Here is an 18,233-nt window from a genome sequence, read left to right as displayed (position 1 = left end):
CTACACTCACATGGATACATGTATCTCTTAAAAGACATAATCCAACAAATTCTCTTCTTTTCATTCATGCATCTACCAATGCGTACAGTTTCTACAGGATGAAAAGGGAAACATTTTTCTTTCATTGAAGGACAGTAACACTACTGCATCCTTGCTACAAATAAATGATTCAGAATCTATGGCAAAGTACAATGATAATTGCTAATCACACATTCACAATATCTTAACTTTTAACTTTTGATAGGATGTAGCAAAAATACTGTATTTTTTTCTACGTAGCAAAATGATGTAGCTAAAAAAAATATCTGTATTTTGGAGGGCATTAAGTATTATCCCTGACCATTCAAAATTAAACTATTAATCATAATTAATAAAAAAAATAATCAAAACTTAGCATACATCTAAAATCGATAAGTCTTTAATCTTAAATTGTTTTTAAATTGAAAATCAAAGATCATATTCTGATAAATGAATATATAACCTTTTTTGTGCACGTTTATGTGCATGTGGAAAATATCTACATTTATGGCTTAATTCCTTGGTCTGGGGCTCAGGTGGCTTTTGCTTCCATATTTTAATGTATAGTTAACATTAGCAATCACCCTTGTAATAATTCAATCCACACTATAACATCCATGGTGAATACCTATTCATTTATAATGTTCAGAATGTCTAATCAAGCCCAGTTTAGTTATAGCAATCAGTGGAACTTAAAATGGGAAGAAATAAGAATATCTTTTTAATAAATTTATAAGCTGCTAGAACATTTCTACCTTATATATCTGAATTTGGAGTCAGTGTTAATGTGTTTTATTTACAAACAACATATTTTTAATGCTATTAAGGGAATACTTTCTACCACTACTTAACAGTACTGTCAACAGAATAAATTGATTAAATAAATTGAATGTTGAAGACTTTTGGCTTATAGTTAACACCAGGTAATTAAAAAGAAGCACTGCTTTGGGAGTCCATAATATATATCAACTGTACTCCTTAGCTCATTAACAGGGGTGTCGCATGTTTATGGAGCTAACTTGCAATTAAAAGTGTCTTTTATGTATGGTTAACTGGATATTTTAGATGTTTGGAATAAAACATTACTATTTAATTGAAATTGGTTTGCCACAATTATTCTTTCTAATATAAATTTCTAAACTGAAACATGGATTATATTCAGTTTTGAATATTTCTGAATATTTAAGCTAGAGCACTAATTTCATAGGTCATTTCTATAGTAACTTATATATAAAGTTAAAAACATATATTGGTCTAGTTTATTTTAATTTTAAACTTCTGTTTAAGTAATCTTCAACTTATTTAATCTTTTGTGCAAATGTCTGTTTTAAGTATAGAGATTCCAGTGATGACTACTTTGCTTAAAACTACTTTTGTATAGTTTTCATTAGAAATAATATAAAGTGTTGACATAAAAGGGCAAAATCAGAATGTGTTTTAGAGTATCTTTAAAGATTAGTAGATTTTTAATAACAATTTGATATCCTTAGAACATACAATAAAATTTTGACATTTCTGAGAAAAGAGAAGTAATATCTAAATTTCAAACTTGACTACTTTGCATAAGTCTGAGTTTGTTATATATTTTAAATATACATTTGGTCATTCACAAGCATTTAAAATATAGTTTGCAACACTTCTTTTCTGTCATAGGAGTGTGGTTGTGGCACCAAGGAAGTCAGTGAGTTCATCTGCAGCTACAATTAACGTGCCTACAAATGCTGTTAGTGTGGTTTCTTCTTTGGATTCTTCCCAAGGCCCAGATGTAAATGGAAGCTCTCCAAGTAAGTGAGAGAATGGAGATGAATTGTGCAAAATAAAATAACAAAGCAATGTGATATATATTTGTAATTCAGCTACCGAGACATCATATACCACCCAACTGAAATTGCAAAGTTGAGTTTCCTTGGCTAAGAACTACTCAAAAGAATCCTAAGCACTGATCTTTTCTCTTTTTTTAACTTTTAATTTATTTTTATTTATTATAAATTTGGCTCTTAGAATACTTTTGCGTAAGTATTATGTCCCCAGTTTAAGTGCTGACATTACTGCAAAGATTGTTATATTTATTTATTTATTTTATTTATTTTAATTCCATTTATATCCCGCCCTTCTCCGAAGACTCAGGGCGGCTTACAAGCTTAGCAGTAGGAAATATATGAACTTACAGTAATAAGATGGAGAACTCCGAGCCTATCCTTCTTCATATAAATAGCTTTTAATACTACACATAAAGTGAGACTAGCCATTGGTTTTCATTTGTGCTCCTGGATTTTCCCTAAACATACTGCATAATATGAAAATATTCTGCCTTGGATTATTACAACATTCTCCCTTCCAGCAGAATTCCATACTAAATGCAAAAATGTCAGTAGTCACCTATGGTTGGTTTTTCCTTCATACAACCGTGTCCAATTCTCAGACACTGCTTGGACAAGTCCCTGCAGTTTTCCTGGCAAAGTTTTTCAGAAATAGTTTACATTGCCTCCTTCCTAGGGCTGAGGGAGTGATTGGGCCAATGTCACCCAACTGTTTCTAGGCTGATTCCTTAACCTCTGAAGAAAACTAACTCTGATTAGTTCCCAATAAAATTATTTGATACTATAAACAAAGCTGAAATTGAGGTTCATTTATTTATTTTATATATATTGCAATATCTATTTTGATGATTTAGTGGCTGATGAAAGAAAATATTATGCTCTCTATCTTTTTATTTGTATGAAACCTTGGTTTAGAATGATTCTCTAGAGATTATTTTACTTGCCCATTGTTATTCTTATGCATCAATTATTTAAATACCTTCATTCAACTATTGAGATGATATTCATGTAGATTTGAAATAGGAAATAATCCTGCACAAAGGCTGTTTAGGATAGTGGACAAGATTTATTTTTAAGTCCTAAAGAGAGCACCGGATAATTGTAAAGAAAATACATTTGAGATACATAGTATTTAAATTTTGCAGTAAGTGACCAAATTCACTCTTGTATTTTAAAATAGCAACAGATAACTTAAGATTTACTTTTTTAATCTGTCTTTTTTATGTTTTTATATCCAAAATATTACTTTAGCTAACTAAATATTCCCTTTAAAAAGTAATTCTTTGTTACTAAAGAAAGGAGAAATAAAATCTGTCTCATAGCTGTTACTTTGTCATTAAGCTAGTAGTTAGGTGAGACCTTTGTTTGCACATACACATTCAGACATGCAGGTGTTTGGGGAACAACCCCGTAAGAGCAGTTTATTGCCAGAGACATTATTTGTTTGGACCCTTGGGGACCTTGAATAAACAATAAGCTTTCACTAGAAGGGTGCTAGACAGATGATCTATTTGCATTTCCTTTTATGTCCTTACATATGTCTGTAAAACTGTCAGTTTGAGGGAGCCAGTTTATCAATGAAAGGATAAGAAAGATAAGCCACTTGTGTTCCACTTGTTTGAAGTAGCTACCACATTTACTTGCATGTCTGCTTTAGAAGAAAACATGCTTCTGAAAGATCTCTCATCCCTTAAATGAATAAAAGCCACTTTAAAATGAAAACTCAGCTGGAAGTACATTTAGTACATTTATCTAAATAAGATTTATATGATGTAGTGCTTTGGAAACACTTGCAGAGCAATGCCTAACTGGCATTTTTGTGCTTTCCTAATCTTTAATTTAATATATTCTTTGAGACTATTTTTTATCAGTGCTGAAGTTATAAGCCTTAAATGGCATTTTAATCTACAGAACTGCTTTGATGTTTTTTACCCTAAAGGGTACAGTCTGAAATCTAAATGTGTTAAGAAATTGGTTGGATTTTTAGCACTGTCTCATATACTGTATATAGGAAATGTAAAATTTGAGGTTCAATTTTGTGTGGCATTTTGTATATATTTAGCTTTAGGTTTTATCTTATTCATATTAACTTGCACAGTTGTTTTAAACCTATCAACTGACCAAGTAATTTTTTAAACATGTACTACACACAATCTTTTTCTGACTAGTTAATTAAGTTTGGAGTGGAACTGCTATGGAATTGCTTCTCCTTTCTAAGGCAGGCATTAGCCTCAACAGATGTGCTACACTGCTATTTACATTCTACTGATTCTAGGAGTATGGAAAATGCGATTTGAAGTAGCTTGTGCTGCAATAAAACTTCATTTTATCTGGGCACCAAGCCAACTTTTTCATCATAAACCAAGCTCTTCAGTTAGTTAGGGTAACTAAAAACTCTGTTGCTGACTCTGAATGTCTAACATCAGGAGCTGATATCTCAAATAACTTAATATTGTCCTGTTAGATTTATAGCTTGCCATATCCCGAAGGATCAGAGTTAGTAGCAACTTAAAAGGAAGAACATTTATTATAATAGATTTTTAGCTTGTGTGCTTACCTTTCTTTGGCTCCTGAACTTTGTCATAGTTGTAAGTTTATTTTTTTAAAATATAAATATTATGGGAGAAGTAATAATTTTCATACAGACACACAAAACATATATGTACAAATATACATGCAATGCTGCTATATTTTGCTTCTTTAGATCATATATTACAGAATTCTCTAACATTTTTTATCATAGATTCTGTATTACAATTGCAAATTTCGTATAATACAGGATACCGTTAACAGTATACTCTAGGTTTCCCTGCAGATATTCATTTTTAAAATGGTTTAAAAACAAATACAGAAGTTAAGGAAAAAAACATGAAAAATGCATGATAAATCCAAAGTTCTCATATTTTGAGATATTCAATTTTTTTGGAACATAGTTTAATATAGGTTTACTTTTTCAAGATTCTATTAATATAACCTTACAATAAAATATAATGGGTGCACATGAGCAACCTGGCAAGCTGACACAAGTCTGAAATTAGCTTTAGTGTTATTTTCTCAAATTGTAAAATGAGTTAGTGAAATTAACTATTTTGAATAAAGATATTTTTTAAATATTTCACCTGGTTTCAATCATCCTAGATAGCACTTTATTGGTTAAGAAACATAGCTGTCAATATGAGGTCTCTGATATATTCTGATAGTTGAATAAAAACATGGGAGACCTTCTGTATAGTTAACAAAAACACTTTTTATATCTTGTATATCTATTAGTCAAGAATGGGGATACTCTATAGTTCCAGGGCTTGATAGAATTGCACAGTTGTATTTTAAGCTATAGCAGCTTTTCATCATCTCTGTATCATAACTTCTTTTAACTACCAGATTTTGGCAAGTGTGAACACTGTTTCTTAGAAGTGGGCAAGTTTTAAAGAGTAGAGACACACTGTTAATGTAAAACATACATATCTTAATCAAAGTAGAGGAAGAAAAACAACAGAGCTTTTTGTTCTTTTTATTCTTTCTTTTCCTAGTCTGAAAATGTTAAAAACAAGTTTTAATTGGTGCCTCTTTGGTAATGGATAACTTTGGTAATGAGAATTTCCCAAAAGCAATACAGGGAATAATTTGAATGTTATCCAGGTACTTAAGGATTCGAGCTATCTTTTTCCAAGATTCCAAGAACAATATAAATGAAGTATGCTGATGATGATAAAGTAGAGTGCAAATCAGTATTTGCTGAATTATATATGAATTACTCTGTATACTTACAAATTGATACTCATGCTTTGAATTCAGAACTATTGTGTCACACATCAACTAGCATTATAAAGCTGTAGAATTAGGATAAATTGCATAAAAATTAGAAGTGTGAAAAGAAATATAACCTTTAATATGTCCCACACATAAATGTTTGGGTAGCTGGTAAATTTAAATTCAAGTATCCACTAGTTATGTCTACTTTATATGGGAATAGAGGTAGGATTAATTTTTCAGTCAGTGACATTTTCAGTTAAAAAGTTCAAAGTCAGTGGCCCTACTAAAGCTCTTGGAGCTAAAATGAACTGCTCCAGTCAGAGTAGAAAGTACTGAATTAGCATGGGCTTTGATTAAAGACAGTTTTGTATATTTACAGCTATTTGAACTCTTAAAAATCTCTTTGGTAGGCAATGGATCATCAGATTCAAGATTACCATCTGTTCCTACACTTTCTTCTGTGCCTGAGGATTCTGCTTCAAACATGAGGTAACTTTGTAAGTTTCTTCCAGCAGGTTATATCATATTCCAATTTATTTAAGTAATATGGAATTCACTCTACACTTCTGACTGGATTGTGCTGTTTCATTTGAGGCTGATAGGAAGTTTTGGTTTTCTATCACTGCTATTTCCATTTAAATAGTAATTAAACTCAGTGTGTTTAGCCAATAACTTGTTGACTTTTGTTGATGTATTTTGTACTTTTGCAGATTGCTTTTCTCCTTAGAGAATTTTTGCTCCTTAAATTATGTTTTTATTGAACTTGTACATCTCTTAGTATTTCAGAGAGGCTTGAGCATGCTTTGGAAAAAGCTGCCCCTCTTCTGAGGGAAATATTTGTGGACTTTGCCCCTTTTCTTTCGCGCACCCTCTTGGGTAGTCATGGTCAAGAACTACTGATAGAAGGTACAAGTAAGTTTCCCTTTTTTATGTTTTTATAAGAACTAAATATTTGACATTGGAAGCTAATTTATATTTTCAAATTATTTATATTGAATAAATTATTGAAATAATATTCATAGCTGAGTATTGCTATCAAACTATTTAGTGTTTATTTTAAGATTACTTTCAGCTCATATAATTAGAGTTAAAAAGCCACAAGATGATTCAGTATACATGGGGGGGGGACTGTACTAGCTACAGCCCTCATATTCTATTCAATATTTATTATTGTTTTGCATATTGCTTGGCCACTTTTCCTATTCATCTATCCATTTTACCTATCCTTATAATCAACTATATTTTTTTTCTTTACTTTCTCTTAGAATATTCTATAGTTCCATACAGGCATTTCTGAGTTAAGAATGTCTGACTTATGGACAACCCATAGTTAACGATGGACTGCCTCTTATTAAAAACATCAGACAGAGTTCTCCTTCCTGAAGTCGAAAACTGCTGAAGCCATGCAGTGTTTTTATGAAATGCTGAATCTGTACATTTTTAATATGTAGTTTGTTTTCAGTGATTTCCAGTGGTTTATAAAAACATTGTGTGGCTTCAGTATTTTGTTAGCTTCAGTAAACACTGTCCAACATTTTTATTTATTTATTCATTACATTTCTATCCCACCCATCTCATCGAAGTGGCTCTAGTCTAGGCGGTTTACAATACCACAAAGAATTCACAATATAAAACATAAAGAACAAAGTTAAAGACATAAATAAAACACTTGATAAAAATATTTAAAAATAGAGTTAAAAAGGCAGAAAAACACCTACAACTCATGAAAAGAAAGACTAGGGGTGACATGATAGTAGTGTTCCAATATCTAAGGGGTTGCTACAAAGAAGAGGCAGTCAACCTATTCTCCAAAGCACCTGAAGGCAGGACAGGAAGCAATGGATGGAAACTAATTAATGAGAGTAGCAAGCTAGAACTAAGGAGAAATTTCCTGACAATCAGAACTATCAATGGAACAACTTGCCTCCAGAAGTTGTGAATGCTCCAACACTGGAAGTCTTTAATAAAAGATTGAACAACCATTTGTCAGAAATGGTATAGGGTTTCCTGCTTGAACAGGGAGTTGGACTAGAAGACCTCTAAGCTCCCTTCAAACTCTGTTATTCTGTTATTAGTACCGTCACAGTCACATAGCATTGTCCAACCCCCATGCCAGTTGGCAGAATCAAGTTTTCACACTCTATCTGAAGGGCAGGAGGTTGCCTCTCCTCTGGGGGTGAGATGTTGCAAAGACCAGGAGCAATGGCAGAGAAGCCTATCTTCCAGGATCCCACCAGTAAGAATTCTTTATCCAACAGCATTCGCAACATACCCTCCCTGCCTGACCAGGTGGGATGGGACAATATAATTAGCATGAGATGGTTCCTCAGGTAACCATGCCACGAAGGGCTTTAAAGATGATAACCAATGTCTTGAATTGGAGCTGGAAGCAAACTGGCACTTGGTACAGCTCACATAGTAGAGATGTTACATGGGCAACCCTGAGGCACCCAAAACTTCTTACACTGCCACGTTCTGCACCAGTTACAACTTTGGATGCTCTTCAAGGGTAGCCCCATCTGCAGCCCATTGCAATAGTTCATATAGGTAATGACCAGATTATGAGTGACTGAAAGAAGGGCTTCTTGATGCAGGAAAGAGTATAACTGGTGAAAAAGATGAAGTTTAGCAAAAGTGCTCTTAGCCAGAGGTCCCCAACCTTTTGGGCACCAGAGACCAGTGCTGTGAGGGGGTGTGGTTTTGCGTACTGCCTGCATCCTATTTATGGGGCTTCACTTGTTTGTGTGGCCTGGTTGCTGGCATGCTGTGCACCAGTGCCGGTCCACAGACCAGGGGTTGGGGACTCCTGCTCTTAGCCATGACTGCCACCTTGGTTCTTACTTGGGCATCTACTCTGAACATTTGTACTGATTTTGATCTTACCTTGTCACTGTAATAAATATAAATTAGATTCTTCTCTTTCTGAAATAGCAAAGTGCCTTCCAGGATTTCATGACTTTTTTGTTACACTGTTAAACAGGATAATTTTATTGTTAGTTGAGCAACAAAATGCTAGGATGATATAAGAGTCATTGTAAAATATAATCACCTGGGTATATCAGGTTTAGAAACTTGAGTAGGTTTATTAAACTATTATATTATTACTTTTGATTATAAAAGGGTTGAAAGTAAGTACCATTAAGTAATTATAGTATTGAAAGAATAAAGACAACTATATATAATTTCAGGACAGTACTTCAAATAGTGAGTGGGCAAGGCAGTTTCTAGAGAAACAACACAGGAAATGCATAGTAACCTTGAACATCTGAAACTGATTTACAGAAAGAGTTAGCAAATAGAAGAACAGGCAGATGGTGGCCTTTTGTTGTATAGAATTCAAGTATTAGGAGGTACAAATGAAGTATGGATCAGACAACTGCATTTAAAAGGTTTGTTGCTCACAGATTTATCATATAACAATATTGTATACATTTTCATTCCTATTTGTTGCCCATTTTTCATTTAAAAGTCCAGGTTATATAATTGTTTAGTAATATACAATATGTAAACATAGATTTTAATGGGGGTACAGTGGATGGTATCAGCTATTGTGTTATTACTTTTCCAGAAATATGGGTGTTTCTTCTTCAGAGGAAAACATCTCAAAGCAATTGGAAATCTATTAAAAAGTTTATAAAATGTTCTAAATGATAAAAACTAAAAATGGTGATAAAAAGTTCTGTTAGAAATTAGATTTTGAGACATTTTCAATTCTGGTTAGTAGAAGTGTGATAGCTTAGTGACATGCTTACAGACTTTTAGGAAATACACCAAAAAATTTAGAGATTCTGCTTTCCGTATTAGTGTACTTTAAAAATGCCATTATAAAAGGTCATGTAAACTGGGCAAGCTAAATGGTGAATCCAGGGAAATATTTAGCATACATTACAAATTTATGATTTTTAAAGAATTTGATAATTTATTATTATTGTGCATTATTTAGTGGAATGATTCCTAAATTCAATGAATTAATAAATAAAATGTTTATCATATACATACATTATGTTGTATCCAATAGTATATAGAAACACTGAGTTTAAAATCTAAAATTTAGCTAGTCTATTTTTGTAATATATTAAATGCATGATATTGGCTTGGTTTTCCCCCCCCAGTGTAATTAAGCCCAAAGACAAACAGAATTAAACTTGGCATAGTGAAACGTTGATTACTGAAAAGAATACCATCAATTTAGGGCGTTTAGGATAACATGTTTTCATATTATACTTGGGAAATAGCATGAAATGTGAACTGATATTAATAACCAAATTAGTTTATAAATGTATAGATTACTCTTGTGCTCTCCACCTCCTTAAGGTTTAGGTGGGGGTCAAGGGTCAAAGTACTAATAAGAGTGCTTGGGATGTCTGCTGCCATGAAACAAAATGGAAACTTGATTGATAGCTGGAGGGCTGAAGGGAGAGAGCTCAATGGAGAAAGCAAAGGTCACAGAACCATTTCCCTTCTTTGCATATATAATGATCAATCCATTCCAAGGTGAAGAAATGTAATATTATAAATCAATATACAATATGCCATACTTACTTTTATTAACTTGAAACCCTAATATTTATGTAATGCCAATTGAACAGCTTCAGGTCATCATTTTATATTAAAATTATGCATTGCAGTAATGAAATTAGTGTATATATTTAAATACATATTCTATTGCCATAAACATTTGGATAAAATAATATGTGAAGTTTCTTGTATTAAATGAGTCATTCTACAGCATAGGGATAATACTATGAAATCTCAAATAGAATATTTATTATATAATAAAATGCCAATATTGTATATTAAATATATGAAACTAAAGTCAGTCAAAGTATGTAATTCCATTTCTTTTTTCCTTTAGGTCTTGTATGTATGAAATCTAGCAGTTCAGTTGTGGAATTGGTCATGCTGCTTTGTTCTCAGGTAGGTTTCAGCTGACTTTAAACAGTTAGTATTGCCAATAAAACAAGCAAGCAAACTAGCAATCAAAAAACATTTAGTTTTAGAGCTTCTGTCTTTCTTTCTGTTCAATGATAAAAGCCTAAACAACATCATCATTGTGGCGTTATTCAAACAAACCTGATTACAAAAGCTCTTTGAGAGATTCAGAACACCAGCAGAGGTAGCTGCAATTTGGTGTCCATTATATTTTACATTCTCCAGCTCCAAGCCAATGGCTGTGCTGCCTGGAAATAGCAGAAGTTCTAGAAAAAATTAGATAAGATCCCTAGTATATAAAACAATATATTAACAATATTATGTTATCAAATGTGATCAAGATAGATACTGCCTTAAATTTTGTGATTTATTGTGTTATATATTATTTTAATGAGGCATCTTTTTACCCAATAACATATTTAACAAGAAAAAGACTAAACAATGGACTTTAATATTTAATGTAAAATAGTATAGCTGCATTAGAATTAATGGGATTTGATCTTTGCCTTTTTAAAATAAAGGGGCCTCATACTAATTGCTCTTGACATAGGTTCTATGAGAAATGTAAAATACAACTATTAGTAATATGAATAACTTCATATTTTATACTATTGTAGAAAGTAGCATTGCAATTAATTGCGATTTACAAAAATATATAAAAAATTAGATATGTCAACAAATTATAATATGTAATAGATCAAATAGCAATAGTTTATTCATCTCCCATTTTTCTTCATCATTATATGGAAAGTTTTTATCAAGCTTTTTTGTTTTGGCCTTTAAAAATCACATCTTTACTGATAGTAAATTCCCCTACTTAAAACTTTAAAATAGCTTTTTTTAATGGGAATGTTATTGGTCTAGAGGTCAAGGGTTTTGACCCATTTCAGAACCTTTGACCTTCATTTAAAGCCCTTATGGTTTACTTGCCTGACGAATAAGGTTAATGCAAAATTAATGTTTTTTTTACATTGATTTATTTGTTTTAGTGCCTGTATTGCCAAATGTATTTAGTCTGTGCTGATAGACATTTCATGAATACAAATGAAAGAATCATAGAAGGTGTGAAAAATCAATAACTTGCATCGACAATAAAGTGCAATAAAAACAATTACTTTTGGAGATTACAGCTAATGGATTTTTACAATGAACTAGTGAAGAATAGTTTTGTTTCTAGTGAGTCTGTTATTCAGTAATGCACTCAAATATGTTAGAGCTGTTTGAATTGTTTCTAAAAATGCACATAAGCACTTGGATAATATAAAATTTTAGGTATGTGGGGAGAGAGAGAGAGAGAGAGAGAGAGACAGACAGACAGACAGACAGACAGACAGACAGACAGACAGACAGATAGATAGATAGACAGATTGATTTCCAAGGCAGCATATGTTAAAATAATGATTTTTGAAAAGGAAGGAACTTTATTTGCTTAATACTTTCTTTGAAATGATGATAAACATATAAAAGTATTATTGAGAAAATACACACACAATACACAAACATATCACATGCACTAATATAAAATATACATAACTATGAATATATATGAGAATTATATGTATCAAAATTACTTCAATACTCTGTGATTCAAAGAGGAATGAATGATATACTCTAGTGTCTCTACTTTTCATTCATATTGTTTATGTCCTGTTATTGAATAGAATAGGGTAATGAATTAATTGAGAGGATAACAGTGAGATACATTGTTTTTATTAAATAGTTGGAAAAGCCAATACAGTAACTAAAATGATATCCTGATTGAAAAGAATAATTATAATACAAAAAAAAACAGTCTTAAGAAATGAAATTGAAAGGATCTCAGAGGTATAAAGATTTAAACTTGGGTGATAATTACATATTTTTTCTCTGTATTTCTAATTTACAGAAGTTAGTATTGCAATCACAGAAATTATCTATTTTTAAGAGACAAACTGTGATGCCATAGGAAGCCTGAGAGATACAAAATTGAATTTCAGCCCGACATTTTACAGATACTGTGAAGGCACAGGGTTGAGCTTGATTGATTTTTTCTTTTTGTGGGACTAGGATAGGATGGAAAATGAAGTGACCCTCTTGCTAAAATTTTAATTATTTTTAAGAAGAGATGGAGAGGATAGAGGGGCCAAAGATCAAAAGATCAGGTCAGAAACTAGATTTAATCACATAAATAATACAATACAGTTAAACATAAGCATCTGTAAATGTGATTTTAAAATTTTTATGGATTGGCAGACATAATGTCACATTAAAGCACTGCTATGATTAATTTCTATCATGATATGGTATTATTAAAATTATTTTCTGTAATCATCCATCCAGAAATTAAGTTTTACAAATGCAAATTGTGCACAAAAAGTATATTAAAAGTAATATAGTGGTATTTTTAAAAGTAATTTTTTTAAAAAAAAGGTTTATTATAATGCAATAAAAATCCAGGTATTATTTTGCTGCTACTTATTTCGTGAACACTGAGTGCCTTAGCTCTTTTTTTATAGTATACACAAAATGTCAAATTATTTGAAATACTATTGTTTATTCTTCTTGTCAACTCCATCAGATGTCCACATTTGTCCTAAATACCTCAGGACATTTTTAATTGATACTGCATTCTGAGGCCAAGTACCAATGTTGTTTAACAGCATAAAGGGATTCTGCATTTAGTATTAACTGAAGAATGTCCTAGCTTACTTGACATTAATATCATTTTTTTGAAAGAATCCATGTTACATTCAAGGCTGCTTTATAAAAGCATTGGCTTGCTCATCCTAATTCAGTCTGACATATATTCCAATAACACTACCTCCCCTCTAGAGTTTAACGCTAAATTTATTGCTAAGCATTGTGAAGTGCATCATTTAAAAATGGTTTCAACCCAAAACATCTAATAAATAAATAATGTGTGTGGCTACTCAATAGTAGACATTCAAGACTAGAAATCATTCCTTCGGGTAGTCAACAGTCCACTATCGTAGTGGGCTGTCAGATAAATCTTATAGTAGCTGCATTTATGTCCTGTAAATCACATGTTATTGTCTGAGCCTTCTGCCAGGTCATCTATTCTTTTCCCATTTATCAGAAATGCATACAGTACATTGAAGCACCATCTAGTCTGGCTTCCTGTCCAAGTAATTATACCAACAGAAAGTGTGAAAATCTCAGCCAGATGCTCCTTTTGAGTATATCATGTCCAGAATTTATGTAGAGCTATTTCTGTCCTACTCCAAAATGCTTTTTATTGAAAAGGTCTTTTGAAATGCTACTTGAATAAGAACAATTTTAAGTTTTATACTATTGCTTGCATACTGATATGCACAAGTTAATTTCTGTACAGCTGTTAGTTTATCAAATCTGTTTCCTTTAATTCATTCTACAACAAATGAAAAATTCTTTATTTCCTTGTGATCTTTTAGTTGATTGTGTAACTTTCTGATAAATAAATGTTATGCATAATAAGGATTCACAAATGATTCTAGAAACAACAATAAGCAAAATTCCTTGACCAAGCAAAATAGTTTTCATTTGGTTTATAAATTATTTGACTGATTCATTTGCTGCAAAGATCCAGAATTGCGCATAGTTCTTAAATGAACCAGAAAATATGAGCAATCACAATTATTTTTTAAACATTTAAAATGTCAATTAAAATAAAAAAATGCTGTTTTCTTCATGAGTGTGATGCAGAGAACTAATAGACATTGAAGTTATAGAATGGCTTGCTTACTTGTAATAGCGGTTCTCTGTGTCAACATCTGTGAATTCATATCATTTGGTTCTGTTTGTAGAACATTCCAGAGTCTGATGGATTTGATCCGAACACTGCCACCTTTATAACTGGCTAATCTTAAAATCAGCATAAATATTCTTAGAATTAACAAATGCTATATGACACTGAAAAAGGGCAGATAACGTCTAAAGAATGTAAGGATCATTCCAACATATAGTGGAATTGATGAAAAAGGTGGTTTAGATATGATTCAAACAAGAGAAATGTGCTCTTTGGTAAAAAACGAAAAAGCAAAGTACAGAACTAATTTGTCTCTGTGCATACCGATGTAAGGTGGGGCACAGAGTTCACTATCCCATTTATCACACATGACAGCCACAATGAATTCAAGCAATAAATGAGAAGTAAACCCTTCACAACATAATTAACCAATAGAAAGATGCACAATATTTTGAAAAAAAAAATAAATAGTTGAAAGATATGCATATGTGCATGTATATATTGAAGGATAGCAAAAATAAACTGAGAATCCAAACAAGACACATTTTATTCTTGGTGCTCCTGGTGTTTCTTCTGCGTTTAAATAGTATTCATGCTTTAAATGGCATTGGTTACCATTGGTTAGCTTATACCCTAGTGATATTCCAGTCATCATCACAATAACTGGAGACTAAAATGGCATCAGCTTAGAATGATATGCAAACCATGCTCTTAACTGGAGAGAAACAGCCTTCTAATAATTGGTAACTTCCCAGTTAATTCATTCCAATTTGCTGTAAATGTGGCTGCTTGCATGCTATCCTAAAAGATTCTTGATGAGTCATATAGATGTGATAGTATTATCCTGATGCATAATTTGAAGTCCAATTCTTCAGTGAATACAGATGTAATTAAAAAGAATACTGAATTCCCATAGTATAAGTTAACTTTGCTATGGAAATATCACAAGATTGAATCCTAACGTGCTTTTTCTTATGCTGTAAATAATAACTCTACTCTTAATTGTTTTTTTTTGGAAAAGCTGCATATTGGTTGGTTAATCATTTGATATAACTTAAACACTATAAGTAATGTACATGGGCACCTAAAAGGACTAGATTCTGTCACTATCTGTTCCATGTTAAGGACTGAATACTATAGACAAGGATGGAGGTATTTTCATTTCCTTTATAATGTGTCACAATTGATTCTTGACCACTGTCTCAATATCCTTTCCCAGAAAGGAACATTGGAGACTGGGGGATGGTTGTCTAGCACAGGGCTTTTCAACCTTTATAGAAATTGTACCACTTTTAGGACATGACAATATTCAAGTACCACCAGTGCTTAACAAGGTGTCAAAAACTTGATGACTAAAAAAAAAAGGGGGGGGGGGTATTTTGGGTTTTATTGGTTAGATTCATTTGTTGTTATAGAAATGGTTAGTTTATAATATAATGGAAAAGTAAAAAGTTGAGGCTCAATGTTAATGCTTCCTTCTACTGCAACAGAGGAAGTCAGAAGTCAGTGCCTTTTCTTTTTCCCTTCTCCCCCTCACTTTTCCCTTTTTCTCTCACCCTTCGCTTGCAAAAGCCCCCCTCACTCACTCACACTTTGCTCACAAAGCCCTCCACTCACTTTCACTCACTCCTCCGACTCTTTTCAAAGGCTCCTTGCTCAATCTCTCCCCCACTCACTCCATCTCTTTCAAAGGCCTCTTGCTCACTCACTCACTGCCCTGTCACTTCCAAACGCTTCCAAATGCCACTTGCTCGTTCACATGCTCACTTACTTCCCCGTCGCTTCCAAATGCCACTTGCTTGTTAGCTCACTTACTGCAAAGTTTCCAGCCATGCGACATGCCCGGCTGCAGCAAGTCAAGCACGTGCGGCCACCTTCAAGCATGCGCTGTACTGTGTCTCTGTGCACGCACAGGCAGGGCCGTGATGTCACTGGTTCACTTCGCCCGGCCGCTTCGTGTGGTGAGAATGTGCTGCTGCCTGCCAAAACCATGCTGGGGTCTGGGCGGCGTAGTGCAGGACAATGGGAGGGAGGGAAGAAAGGAAGGAAGGGACAAAGAGGGAAGGATGGAAGGAAGGGACAAAGAGGGAAGAAAGGAAGGAAGGGCGGATGTATCAGCTGTAGCCTGGCACTGATCCTGGGCTCCTGCCCAGCTCATTTGCTTGCAAAAAACATGCTGCTTGCTAAGTGAAGCCCCAGGATCAGCTGTAGCCTGGGGCTTCACTTAGTAAGCAGCATGTTTTCCGCAAGGAAGTGAGCTGGGCAGGAGCCCAGGATCAGTGCAGGGCTACAGCTGATAGAGCTGCCCAGAACTGCGGATGTGCACGTGTACTCACCCCTTGTGCCACCATCGCTGTGAGTGTTGTGCGGGCCTTGGCAGTGCCACTAGTATTACGCGGGTGGCAGTATTGCCGCAAACCTTGCACAGGGGCAGCGGCATGAGCCTCGTGCTGGGGCAGCATCACTGCGGGCTGCGGTGCGATCCTTGCATGGGGGCTGCGGCACGATCCTTGCACCTGGGCAACATTGCTGTGGGCTGTGGCACGATCCTAGCACTGGTGGTATCATTGCTGAGAGCCTGTCAGTGGCGGCACCACAAGCCTCACACATGCCGCCATCACTGAGAACCTTGTGCGCATGCTCGCAGCCCCGTTTTGCCCCATTTTACGAATTTCTCTTGCCACGTTTGTTTGGTGAATCCCTGCAGTTGTTAAGTTAGTCGCAGAGTTGTTTAACTGACTCCGGCTCGATCACGTGATCCCCCCAGTACAGTGCAACTTGCAAGCAGCATGTTTTCTGCAAGTGAACTGGGCAGGAGACCAGGATTGGTGTGGGTAGCTACTGCTGATCCATGCTTCTCACTTGCTTGCACTTCTGGAAAACATGCTGCTTGCTAACTGAAGCTCCAGGATCAGCGCCGGGCTACAGCTGATCCGCGCTTCTGGGTGGCTGTATCAGCTGTAGCCCCCACTACAATTAGCTAGGGCTCGCGTACCACCAGCCAGGTGCTAAAGTACCATTGGTGGTATGCGTACCACAGGCTGAAAAGCCCTGGTCTAGCACCTCTGGATCCAGGGAAGGCTTCATTAGGAGAGAGCACCAAACAGCTTTCTTCAATAGCATTCCCTCTTGAAATGAGGTGTTAATCTCCTGATCCAGAAAGCTGTTCACTCTCCAGCTGCACAAAGAAGTCAGCAGAAATCTACTTCATAGGTGGCAGAGCTTTATTTCATAAGTGATCATAGGCTAAAAGAAATCTCAAGTAACCAAGCAAAATGATTCCGTAGTCATCACTGAGTCAAAGATAAGTGGGTAACTTTGTCAGCAAAATGTAGGTCTAATTAATCAGAGCTACAAGGAAGAATTCTTGGTATTGGGTTTTTCCTAGCAGAGAATTATTCTCCTACATGGTGCACCTGTCAGATGACGTATTGGCACAATAAGAAGTAATAGATTTCCTTATTGCCACAGATGGTCTGAACATGGGTATTTATATCTGTGCTTGTTCAGATTTGTTGTCTTTCTCCACTATTGCTCTAAGTATTGTTTGTACTACTTCATGTCCTGAAGATTCCATTAAATCAGTAAACCCTAAGGGAATGACTGACAGAGAACTGAGTCACATATTAATAACACCAGACAAGATCCTCAGTAGATTAATCTATCAGATTGTTGTTTAAATTTCCCAAGCACCTTCTGGAGATTATTTGGATCCCTGAATGCCTTGAATGGACCATTCAAATAGCTCTAGCCCTAAAAGAGTCTGAATGGCAGTCAATCACATCTGTGCCAGAAGTGTTTTGACTTGGGTTGATGATAGTACACTTTACATCCAGATCATATGGTAACCACTCGAAACAAGTGGAAAACATAAAATGATCCACCTCTGTTTGTTGATCCTGGGACCGATCAAAACAAGGCTGTGGTTGGCAAAGAACTTGAATTTCTTGGGCTACTTGGAGCTAGCACCCATCACATGGAAATGG

The 18,233-nt window shown here is 34.4% G+C and overlaps 1 protein-coding gene across 2 annotated transcripts in view; it reads left to right on the top strand.

Moving 5' to 3' along the window:
- The window catches only part of LRBA (LPS responsive beige-like anchor protein), a 370,314-nt gene that overhangs the window by 92,453 nt on the left and 259,628 nt on the right, over nucleotides 1-18,233 (top strand). For both annotated transcript variants that reach the window (XM_083367801.1, XM_083367800.1), the window contains exons 31-34: nucleotides 1,672-1,802; nucleotides 6,002-6,080; nucleotides 6,370-6,503; nucleotides 10,447-10,508. In XM_083367801.1, coding sequence (XP_083223927.1) covers nucleotides 1,672-1,802; nucleotides 6,002-6,080; nucleotides 6,370-6,503; nucleotides 10,447-10,508 — 406 coding nt within the window. The remainder of the gene's footprint in view (nucleotides 1-1,671; nucleotides 1,803-6,001; nucleotides 6,081-6,369; nucleotides 6,504-10,446; nucleotides 10,509-18,233) is intronic.

This window comes from Vipera ursinii, assembly GCF_947247035.1.
Source record: "Vipera ursinii genome assembly, chromosome: 7".
Lineage (NCBI taxonomy): Eukaryota > Metazoa > Chordata > Lepidosauria > Squamata > Viperidae > Vipera > Vipera ursinii.
The sequence above is the reverse complement of the archived record's forward strand: the minus strand, read 5'-3'. Positions and strand labels throughout refer to the sequence as shown.